At 38.6% G+C, this 12,348-nt stretch overlaps 1 protein-coding gene and 1 non-coding gene across 2 annotated transcripts in view; one reads left to right on the top strand and one right to left on the bottom strand.

Annotated features, from left to right (window-relative positions):
• The window catches only part of Gpr137c (G protein-coupled receptor 137C), an 82,428-nt gene that overhangs the window by 16,031 nt on the left and 54,049 nt on the right, over nt 1-12,348 (top strand). Inside the window, exon 2 of the mRNA XM_008839574.3 lies at nt 11,099-11,142. Within this exon, the coding sequence (XP_008837796.1) occupies nt 11,099-11,142 (44 nt within the window). The remainder of the gene's footprint in view (nt 1-11,098; nt 11,143-12,348) is intronic.
• On the bottom strand, nt 2,066-2,139 carry LOC115071444. The gene has a single exon (XR_003850532.1). It is a non-coding gene; the product is annotated as a small nucleolar RNA SNORD56 (small nucleolar RNA).

The following is a 12,348-nucleotide window of genomic DNA, read 5'->3' as shown; positions in this document are numbered from 1 at the left end:
AGTATGCCAGGCATGATGGTACATATCTGTAATTCCAGTACTCAGGAGGCAGAGGCAGGCAGAACTCATCTACATAGGGAGTTCCAGGCCAGCTGAGGCTATAGCTACCTGAAACCCTGTCTCAAAAAATAAAAAATAATACAATACTGAAAGTAGTAAGTAACAGAATGTAGTCATTCTCAAATGCTACCCACTGGTATTTTAGCTAAAGGGAAAAATCGTAGGTGGTAGGGAGGCCGTTGAAGAAGAGAGCATCGCTAAAATTAACATTTCTTTCTATCTGGCTTCTTTCTTGCAGTAAACTTTGAACAGCAGTCACTTTTCCAATCAATGATAATGTTTGTGTTGCCATTTTTTCCTTACTGTATGATCAAGATAGGTTTGTAGGTAACCCCATTTTTCAGATGATGAACTTAAGGTAATAAATTTACAGCAAACCATATTAGAAATTGGAAGAGTTGGAAATCAGGTCTTTTGACTACACTAATGCTTTTTTATCGACTATGGCATTATCAGGTTTTAAGCTAATGTTAGTAATTATTAGTATTCATATCCTAATCATATTTCCCTTGAGAAATCAAAAAGAGGACAAGAGAGATGGCTTAGCAGGTCAGGATACCTTGCTGCCAAGGCCATTGAGTTCAGTCCCCAAGACCCACATGGAAGAAGGAGAGAACCGGTTTCCACAAATTGTCCACCACATAATGTTGATAATGTGTGTCTGTGTATATGTGTACATGCACACACCCACAAATGCATATATAGAATAAAAAAATTCTGAAGAGAGATAAATAAACAGCACTCCTTCTTCACTCTATTCCAGGAAACCCATTACTATTTCTGATACATTCTGCCCCCTTTTTCCCACTTTTATCATTCAGACTGATGTCATGTAATGAATATAGCTCTGTGTCTTTACAAAAAAGTAATTCTACCATCTTTTTACTTTAAAAGTGTGAAGAACTTTTGGTTTTTTTAGTATAGTAGGATCATCCATGATCCTTTAAAACAAATTTTTTTAAATTTATGTGTATGAATGTTTTGCATGTATGTATGTAAATGCAGGACATGCATGCCTGCAGAGGCCAGAAGAGGGAACTGGAGTCAGGGGCAGTTGTTAGCTACCATGTGGGTACTGGGAACCATATCCAGGTCCTCTGCAAGAACAGCAACTGCTCCCAACTGCTAAGCCATCTCTCCAGCCACTGAAGAACCTGTAAAGCAATAATACACTGTGGAATATTTGACATTGGAAAACTTTTTAAAGGACAAAAGAGTTCCAGCAAAATTTTATTTAAAAAGTGTATGTGTATATATACATATATAGACCAGGCTGGCCTTGAACTCACAGAGATCCACCTGCCTCTGCCTCCTGAGTGCTGGGATTAAAGATGTGCACCACCACGCCCAGTTTAGAAGTATAAATCTTTAATCTTGGTTCAGAAATAAATTTGGAGTATTCCTTAAGTATAGGACACATTTACATCTTCAGTAAACTTTCTATTTATAGCAGAGGTGCTTAATTATTTGTTGAGTGATTAAATTTGTAAACTAGAGTGGATTGTGAATAGAAAGTGGTGAATGTTTATGAGAAGGAGGGGTTGGATTGCAGGGTATTTTAAGTATTTTATTTTATTTTTGGTCTTTTTGAAACAAGGTCTCCCTGTAGCTCTAGCTGGCCTGGAATTCATTACGTAGACCAGGCTGGCCTTGAACTGACAGAGATCCACCTGCCTCTGCATCCCAAGTGCTGGGACCACAGGCGCACGCCACCACACTTGGCTTTTTTTTTTACTTATTTTTATTTTATGTATATGAGTGTATTGCCCGCGTGTGTATAAGTGCACCCGTGTTGTGTAATGCCGCGGAGGTCAAAAGAAGGCTTCAGACTCCCCTGGAACTGGAATTAAGGACAGTTCTTAGTCACCGTGTGGGTCCTGGGACTCAAACCCAGGTCTTCTGCAAGAGCAATCAGTGCTCTTAACTGCCAAGCCATCTCTCCAGCCCCCCTCCATTTGTTTGTTCCTTTGTTTCTTTTTTTTTTTTTTTTTTTTTTTTTTTTGCTTCACTTGGACTCAAAGTTATCAACAGTCACTAGGTGGTAAACTCTGTTGAGGAAAAATCTTAACATCATTGTAGTTGCTTATTATGCCTGCCTCTACCTCCCAAGTGCTGGGACTAAAAACATGCGCCACCACGCCCTGCTGTAGTTGCTTATTCTTTAATGACATAAAAAGTCTAAAGCAATACACAAGGTGCTAAACTGTTTCTGGGTCATTACATTTTACTAAATGATATGATTTCCACTATATTTTCTTGGGCATGTTAATTGTGCAGATCTGAAATGACTAATAGCTAGTAGCTGTCACTGATGACATTAGCATTAACGAAACAGTATTTGTCACATTGGAAAACTAATTAGGAAATTGGCTTTGCTTTTTCTCTTATTTCTGTTCTTTCCTAGAACACCTAACATCGAGATTTTGGACCTCCTATATATTGATATCTCTCTCTCTCTCTCTCTCTCTCTCTCTCTCTCTCTCTCGTTTTCCCATCTGTCTTTTTGCTCTACTTTTAGGGAGAAATTTCCTTGCCTTCCAGACCTTCTCGACGTTTTCATTTCTCCCAGAATACTTTGTTTTCATGAGTTCTTTTTTCTTTTTGATTCTTTTTTTAGTAGCAACTTGTATTTAATGAATGAAATATCTCTCTGAGACTAATGATAGTTTTTGTTTGCTTGGTGTTTGCTTTCAGTATTGTTTTCTTTTTTTTCTCCTCAATATCCATCTTTTTTTTAATTTTTATTTTATGTATATTCCCTGCATGTGTGTAAGTGCACTAGTGTCGTTCAGTGCCCACAGAGATCAGAAGGTGGCATCAGATTCCCCTGGAACTGGAGTTACAGATGACTGTTAGCTGCCATGTGGGTGCTGGGAATCAAACCCAGGTCCTCTGTAAGAGCAGTCAGTACTTTTAACCACTGAGCCATGTCTCCAGCCCTTGATGTACATCTTATTAAAGACTTTGGTGCTCTCTGGTTCTATAGCTGGCTATTCATAATAGGGAAACAGCATGTGGGTAAGGCATGTCCACTTACAGCTGTGTGAGGGAAGCTGAATGAGTCACCTGTAAGGGAATCCCTGATGCAGGGCTTAGGAGCTTAGAACTTGCCTTTTCCAGTTGATCAGATTCCTCAGAGAAAATACAGTGTAATCATTCAGATAATCAGTAAGTCTCCTCAAGCATTTTGAGAACAGTGAAGCAGGAAAGCTAGAGTAGGGGAGAATACCTCTGCCTGGTGTACAATCTTAATCTTCCTGTTTCCAGTCAGTGCGCAAAAGTCAGCTGTGCCTAGTACTTAACTTTGATACATCAAGACAGAAGCTTTTGGTAACTTCTTCAGAGAACAAATACCCAGATATCTCTCGGGTTGAAGAAGGTGTTTTCCTAAGAGTATGGACTAGAGAGTAAGACCTGGATTAAACTCTCAACCCAGTGTTGTTTCTCCTGTTTTATCAGTGTTACCTGGTTCTTGTGGTTCCTGTACCTTTTGAAAATTTTGAAACTTTCATCATGCCGGTTCTTAACCTCCTCACCCCTAGCTTGACATTAATCCGTCTTGGGTAGTCATACAGGAATCTCCAAGACCACTCTAAGCCTTAGTGTTTTCTAGAAAGACCCACAGTTTTTGCTCCTGGTTATAGTTTATGCAGTAAAAGGATACAGAGTAAAATCAGTCAAGGAGAAAGTTATTTGTAAAGTCTTGAGTGAACTCCACAAAGCATTGCAGTTCTTTCCTAGTGGAGTTTGAGAAGGTGTGCTTGAATTCATTCAGCAATAAGTTGTGATACCTGTGAAGTGCTGTGTAGCAAGGGACATCAGTAGAAACACCATGCCCCTTTTTTGTTTTGTTTTTTTGTTTTCATTTTTTTTTTGTTTATTTGTTCATTTGTTTTGCTAGGGATTGGTCATGTAGGCAGCTTCTACCTAACATGCACTAAAATTCCAGGCTCTCAGAAAGAAATTGGGTATTAAATATAAATCGTATTGTTTGTACAATTTAAATACAGTGAAACACCCTGATCTTATAGGAAATGGTAGGGATTTGGAAATCTCAGTTTCCAAATGCTAGCATGAGCCAAATTTACAAACAAACTTTCTAAGGATAGCAGTGTATAACTCTATACATGCACACAGGCACTCATGCACCTGCTTTCTGGACTCCAGCATTTTGTTGGGTTCTTCCCCATTCTTCTCAAACTCATGGGTTTATGCTTCTTATGAAGCCCCTTTGACTGTTGTTTTAGTAGCATTTTCAAGTAGGAACAATATAAATATATTCAGTGTTCGTCTGTTCATTGTTAACACCTTAATTTGATTATATAAAATGATTTTAAGCAACTTTGAAGAAAACCAAAGCAGAGAAAGGAAACTTTAAGAAAAACAACTCGTATAAACTCAAAACAAGTGTGACAGCATGCACAAAAACCTATGCAACCTCAAGTCAGACAAAACTCTTGCCTTGAGGAGGGGAGGTGGGCAAGAAGCCCCCAACCCTAGCCGAGGAACTATTGGCAACTGACAGCTGCTGGTAGAGGAACAGTCAGCTTTCTTTAAGGATATGACACTGAGTAGGATGAGTGAAGAGTCTAGGGGATGGACCCACACTGAAGCAAAGAACATTTGACACAAATTAGATTTGATAGGCCTTAAAAAAATAATAGAGGACATGAAATGGAGCAGGGGTTAGTAAGGTTAGGGGATCTGAAGATGATCAAAATATATGAAATTCTTCAAAAAATTAATAAAATTGTTTTTAAAGGAAAACAGTTGAGTATTATCCCAGATTCCTAAAAGAGATGCAAGAAGACATTATATCCTAGAAACAGGAAAAAATACTTAAAGATGAAAGCTCTTAGAAATTAAATATATGATAGACTTTGAAAGAGAACATCTAAGGGAAAGTATTCAAACTATAGCTAAAGCAGCTAAAACCTCACATTTCAATGTAGCCAGCAGCATAGGTAAGCTTGGGATTGATGCCTCATTCTTCACAGGAACCAAAGAAGTTGAGGTAGAATCTGTAGGTAACAGCTTCTGTGAAAGTAATCTACATAGTTGGCTATGTATGCCTAGTTATTCACCATGGAGAAAACGATATGTTTATTTGATTCATTTTAGTATGAATTCTAAATTTTGTACAGAAAGTTTTCTCCAGTAAATTTTCTCTTTCAAATCAACAAAAATGAAAAATTCATTTCACAAAAATTATCCCCACAGAAAACTGCTTGTTCTATAAGTATTTCAACACTTACCATCTTAAAAGCAACATGGTCTACATGCCATGAAGGTCTATAAATAATATGAACTTGCAGTGTAAATTCTCCTAGACCGTGCAGCAGGGTAAAACAGAATACCCTAAATTTGGTGTGAACGAGCTTATAAATAACAAAGCCCCTCCCCCATTTCAGGCTTCTCCCTTGTAGCATACCTTGCTGCATGTACAGAAAACACCTGACCCCTCACAGTGTAGCCCTATGGATTGGAGCCTGGAGATGATGTAAGGCCCTGCCGGTGAGGCTGCTTTTGCCATGAGTATTAAGGGACTTTCTGCTATGACCCAGGAGTCTTAAATGATATAAAATTGTTAGGCATTTTTGATATTACTGTATTTTGACTCAGGTTATGTCCTACTAGATGTCTTGTTATAGTCATCTAGTAAATGACTGAAATCTACTAATATCAGATTGTTTATAATCTTCCTACCACAGAAATAGGATTTAAGCACCTGGTTATATTTATATAATGCAAGGGAACATATTCTGCAAGTACAGGTTGGTAACTGACCTGTAATTCTTTTTTTATCCAACTCAACTCCCTCTTAACACCCATTATTCCATGGCCTGTAATATTACAAATTACCCTTCTCACCCTGTCCCCAGTTTCTTGAAATGATCCTTTTAAATGCCTACACTGAAAATATGGCTGTTCCCAGCTGGCACTTCATGCCTTTTGTGGAAGGAAGACAGTCAACCCATTTTATGCCTCCCAGTATTCTTTACTGATGTTATGCCAGCATCTCGTTTCTGAAGTCTGTGCTATTTGATTAAATCATCATTGAATATAACAACTGTACCTCCCTGGATGAATCAGCACTTTCTTGTCTCCTGTGATGTATGACCATTTCCAAAGTCCATATTGATAACCTACCCAAAGTCTTACTGAGCGGTTTCCTAGAACTCTGAAGTCCTCCATTTCTACATGAGCTATCCATTAGCATGGCCACATCTCAAAGCAGTTCTTTAAAATGGAGCTTTCCTTTCTGACCAATGTCTTTTCTCCTAGATATTGTCAACTCACCCTTTTGTCTGTTTTTCACCCTTATCCTTTCGGTCATTTTACCCTTTCTCTCCCCACTTCATTTTATTTCTCATCTCTTGACATTTTGCTATGTCAAACTAGTTCACTCAGCAGAATAAATTCTTACTCTAAAATAGTTTCCACATTTTACAGTTCTGAATTAATACATGAAAAAATGCAGTCTCATTAAATTTAAGCTTTCTAGAACATCTATTTTTCCCTATTAGATTATCTGTTTTTTAAAATATTTTATTTATTTTTATTTTATGTGTATGAGTATATTGTCTGCATGTATGTGAGTGCACCCATGTCGTGCAATGCTAGCGGAGGTCAGAAGAGAGCTTCGGATTCCCCTGGAACTGGAGTTTAGGGCAGTTCACAGCCACCAAGTAGGTGCTGGGACTCAAACCCCAGTCCTCTGCAAGAGCAGTCATTGCTCTTAACCGCTGAGCCATCTCTCCAGCCCCAGATTATCTCAGTTTTAAAATCAACCAACCTGGGGCTGGAGAGATGGCTCAGTAGTTAAGAGCACTGGCTGCTCTTGCAGAGGACCCAGCACCCATATGTCAGCTAAGAACCATTTGTAACTCCAGTTCCAGGGGTATCTGATGCCCTCTTTTGACATCCAAGGGCATTGCACAACAGGGTGCACTTACATACATGCAAGCAATATATTCATACACATAAAATAATTTTTTAAATCAACAAACCTTACTGGCTGTATCAACTATCGACTGCATCTTAATATATTATTTTATAATACTTCTATTTGTGCTTTCCATGTTCTATGTGCTTAAATCGCCTATCTTTTCCCAGAAGATGACCTTGCCTGATACTTTAGTAGAAAAATAAAGTGGAATTCACTTGCCAAATTGTCTGATCCACAGTATCATTTTTTTCTTTTTAAATTACATTTACTAATTTATTTGTATGTGGATGTGTGTATGTATATATATGGATGCTCGTGTGTGGAAGTCAAACAACAAGTTGTGTAAGTTTGTTCTCTTCTTCCACTATGTAGGTCCTGGGGATGGGACTCAGGTCATCAAACTTAGCAACAAGCACCTTTACCTACCGAGCCATCTGGCCCTTTCCAGCCCCAAATTTTCTTACTAAAGAGATGGTTTGTAAATTAAATGTTCCGTGTAGACCTTCAAGTTTTTCTTCCCTCTTAACACAAAACTCTATGTGTTGCTTCCCACAGCCGATTTGTTTTTGCCAGAGCCAGTTTCTTTAAAGGTTGATTTTTTTTTCCCCTTTCTTCTCCCTCTCCTCCATGCCTCACCCTTTCTATTTAGTCCGTTTCTAGACAGTACAAAAACTGTTAAGGGCCTTTTTTTTAATGTGTATGCATTTATTGTCTGCATGTAAGTGCACCCATGTCATGCAATGCCTGCAGAGGACAGAAGGAGGTGTCAGATCCCCTAGAACTGGAGTTATGAATGGTTGTTAGCCGCCTTATGGGTGCTGGGATTGGAACCCAAATCTTCTGCAAGAGCAGCCAGTGCTCTTAACCGCTGAGCCATCTCTCCAGCCCCAGGGTCTTTTTACTTGAAATTGAACAGGTTATCCTGTCAGTTCTGTATGCTATGCCCAAAGGAAACATAAGACTCCTGGTTCATAGCAGAAAGTCCCTTAATACTCATGGCAAAAGCAGCCTCACTGGCAGGGCCTTACACCAGTCTCCAGGCTCCAATCTGTAGGGCTACACTGTGAGGGTCATGTGTTTTCTGCACATGCAGCAAGGTAATACTACAAGGGAGAAGGCTGAAATGGGGGAGGGGGCGGGCAAAGAGACATATTTTCTCTTGAATGGAAGCAGAATGCCATCAGAGAGAGATTGGAAAAGAATATTCTACCAGTCAGGAAATAAATCTTCCCTGACCTTAAGGTTAAACACTCTGTCTGCCTTTCTAAGGTGTTTACTATGCAGATTCATTACTCAGAATTCCAGACCATGAAAAAAGTGTGAGATCTTCATGGAGAATTATCTCCTGGCACAAGTTATCCTGATTCTTTCAACTTCAGATATCCGTTCTCCCTGCCTCTGTTGTGCTTCATGTAAATCCTTGACTCCTGCTTATCGTCCTACTGAAAACTTTTCTTTGCGAGGTATAGGTGGCATACCAGTCACCCAGCCAAATGATATTAATCATCTTTTTATTTGTGGAATTTTACAAGGGCTCTACATCCCAATAGCGCTAAACTACCAGGCTGTTTTCCACAAGTGTTCTAACTCCACTTCCTCCTTGGTTTTGCTTCTCTTCTTGTGCTTTCTGAATCCCGACTGTTAAATGTGAAGATACACAGACTGATGTCTCATCTTTGTTCTTCAAACACCTGCTACTAGAATTTCAGTTGTCACCTCTGCCGTGTCTGTACTTTCCTTTTTTTTTTTTCTTTTTGAGACAAAGTTTCCCTGTAGCCCCAGCTGGCCTGGAACTTGTTATGTAGACCAGGCTGACCTTGAAATCACAGAGATCCACCTGTCTCTGCCTCCCGTGTGCCACCACACTCGGCTTGTACTTGTCTTTTTTAAAAAGATTTTATTTTTGATTATGTGTATATGTATGGGTATGTACATGTGAGTCCAGGTGCCCACAGAGGCCAGGGGGTATTGGAACCCCCTGGAGCTGGAGTTATAAGCAGTTGTGAGGTGCCTGACATGATTGTTGGGAATGGAATTGGGTCCTCTGGAAGGAGGACAGCTGAACCATCTCTCCAGCCCTGTACTTCCCCCTTACATTCCAAAACTCACCTTCCATCTTTGTTTCTAATTGTAATAAACTTTTAAAAATAAGAATTAACCTCATAATCTGATTTTTACATTTTTCATTGGGAGACATTTCTTCTAATAGTTTTACATTCAAAACATGGGAATAGGGCCAGTGAGATAACTCAGAGTAGGCACTTGCTGCCAAGCCTGATGACCTGAATTCAGTCCCCAAAACCCACATAGTAGAACAAGAGAACTGACTCCCAAAAATTGTCCTCTGACATCCACACATATCCACACAAAAGAAATAAATGTAATTTTTAAAGTTAATTTTTCTTTTAACCTGGAAGTATAGTTTAGTAGATACACTCAAATTCAACTGTCTTTAATGGAATTCTTTGCCTCACTTCAGTTCATTTTCTGTGGTCTTCTAAGGCCCACTCAAACAGAATCATGTTAGAGTTTGTAGAGTTAAGGTCTGTTCCTCTAACATTTTATACAGAGCCTCTATGATTGGCTGATGGCTGGCCCTTCCAGGTTCAGTTTCTTCCGTCTTTCTTAACTCCCTCCGTACTACACCGTACCACCAAAGTATTTGCTTTGACCTGAATTCATTGTCCATTTTTTTCAATAGTTCCTGAAAACCTACTATGAATTAGGCATTATGCTAGGAACTGAAGCTATAAATCTAAATTATGGCTCTTCTTAAGAGTCAAGTAAATATGTAAAAGAATCCAAGGAGTGTGATTAATAATTTAAAGATATGAAATGATTTCTCTTCCCTAAGGCACCCAACTTTACAATATTAAGGATGATATGTTGGTAGTCTTGAGGATAGTTGGAATTTGTTTATATGACCATGAAGCACATTTCAGGCAAAGTACAAATATGTACAGAGGCATGAAGGTATAAAATTGAACCCCTTATTGTAAAAGTTGTGTTTTGGAATGCCCAGATCAAGATTGAAGGCAGTATAAAACAGTACAAAGAAGTGGGGCTGCATAATAAAGACATTTCATATATTAAAGCTTGTGGACTTATTCTTGCAATGGTATAATCAGATTTTAAAAGTTTTTTACCATAATTCAGACAGGAATCATTTGTAGATATTAAAACTGTGGAAGTTTGAAGAATAAAATATTTTTACATAGTTTAAAAGTATGATTCTTATTGGTGACAATGTAGAAAGTAGTAAACAACAGTAGAAAAACACTACAGATACTACCTCAACCAGTTGATCAGAGATAACAACACAGTAATAGGACGAATCACAATCATGAGCCTACTGATGACCAGGATGCTCCATCATTTCTTGTGTTTTGTTTTGTTTTTAGACAGTCTCACCATGTAGTCCAGGCTAACCTGACCTCAGTCATTCTGCCTCTGCCTCCCAAATGTTAGGATTACAGGCATGTACCACCACACCAGTAAATGTGGATTGTTATTAAGTAGTCAAGAAATACTTAAATGAAATCAACAGGACACTGAGTTCCTACAATATTTTTATGCATAACATTTTGTATTTTCTTTCCATACCCTATTTCAATAGCCTTGTAACTGGTCTTCCCACTTACATTCTGTATTCTTCTTTATGTTAATACCAGATTAGTAAATCCCATACTTTGGAATATCTGAATAAGTAACTTCAATATCAATATCAAAGAAGCAGTCTTTAGCGAATACAGCCATAGTGAAGTAACAAATTCTACTTTAGGATAAAATATGAGCAATAAAACTTTAAGAGAGATGGCAAGCCACCCAGCATAGTATCTGGTTTGTAACAAAAGTTCGATACATATTGAAGCTAAAATAATTCTGTTGGATACTTAGTGGTAGAAATTTAAGCCTAAACAATGTTATTAATTCAGACATTTGGAGGTCTATTTTTGTTTCACAGTAATTCAACTAAAAACATTGGAGCTTTATTTGTAGTTGCATCAGTTGAAGCATAAATTCAAAACAAATTGAAGAATTCTGTATTACACATGTTTTCAAAACTTTCTTTTTATACTCTCTTTTTAGGTTATATGTAAAGTCAGATGTGCCACTGAACTTGACAAACACAAGTAAGTTTCATGAATGTGAAAATGTCTGTCTAAAAGATATAAAGCAGTAATTCATTAATATTAATGCTTAGTATCTAAAAGATCTAAGTACATACTTTGAACAGTAGATTGATGAATGTGAAAGGAAGGAGTTGTTGAGGGTACCTTTGCAGTTTTATAGAAAATTCGGTGGTTAGATTGGTTCAAAGGAAATAAATACAGCAGCTCACATTCTTTCCCTTCAACCATGATGCCAATTCACTAATTCATTCATGTTCTCTCCCCTCTCCTTCCCTTCTCCTACTCCCCCCCTCCCTACCACCTTCTCTCCCTCCCCTCCTCTCTTCTTCCCTCCTCCTATTCTTTCCCCCTTCTCCTCTTCCGACTTTTCCGCTCCCTTCCCCTTCCCCTCTCCTTTTCCTTCTCTCTTTTCCCCTCCGCCCTGTCTCTCTCTCTCTCTCCAGCCACCTTGCTTCAGGTGTTAGCTGTAGCTTTGTAGAGTACACATATGCAAAAGCTAGCTTATGCTGTTTGGGAGAATGTATAACAGAGTTTCAGGAACTAAACAGTGTTTCTGTGCTTATATATCTCAGTAGAATGAATAGTAAATGAGTCAAGAGATCAGGATTTTAAACCTAATTCTCCTACTCACTCAGTTTTTCTATTCGTTGGTTTCCTAAAGTACTATAATTTTCTAGATACATAATTTCAAGGTCCTTTGTATATTTAAAGCTATGTAGCTATTCTTTTTATTAGTCTAAAAGAATATTAAAATTTAACATTCTCCCCAAATGTGGCAGCCCATGCTGTAATCCTAACACTGGGGAGGCTGAAGCAGGACGATGGTGGCCTGCACTCACTGTGTAGACCAGGCTAGCCTCAAACTCACAAATATTCATATGCCTCTGCCTCCTGAGTGCTGGTATTAAAGGTATTTGCCATCATACCTGGCAAAAAAATAATGCTTTTCAAAAAATTTTGTGTGTGTGTGTGTGTGTGTTGAGTGTATTGCCTGCATGTATATAAGTGCACCCATGTTGTGCAATTCCCATGGAAGTCAGAGAGGGCATTGGATCCCCTGCAACTGGAGTTAAACTAGAGTTATGGACAGTTGATAGCCACCATGTGGGTGCCGCAAATCAAACCCAGATCCTCTGCAAGAGCAGCCTGTGCTCCTAACTCCTGAGCCACCTCTCCAGCCCAAATAATGCTTTTTTAATGTAACCT

Source organism: Nannospalax galili, unplaced genomic scaffold (assembly GCF_000622305.1).
Source record: "Nannospalax galili isolate Female #2095 unplaced genomic scaffold, S.galili_v1.0 scaffold336, whole genome shotgun sequence".
Lineage (NCBI taxonomy): Eukaryota > Metazoa > Chordata > Mammalia > Rodentia > Spalacidae > Nannospalax > Nannospalax galili.
The sequence above is the reverse complement of the archived record's forward strand: the minus strand, read 5'-3'. Positions and strand labels throughout refer to the sequence as shown.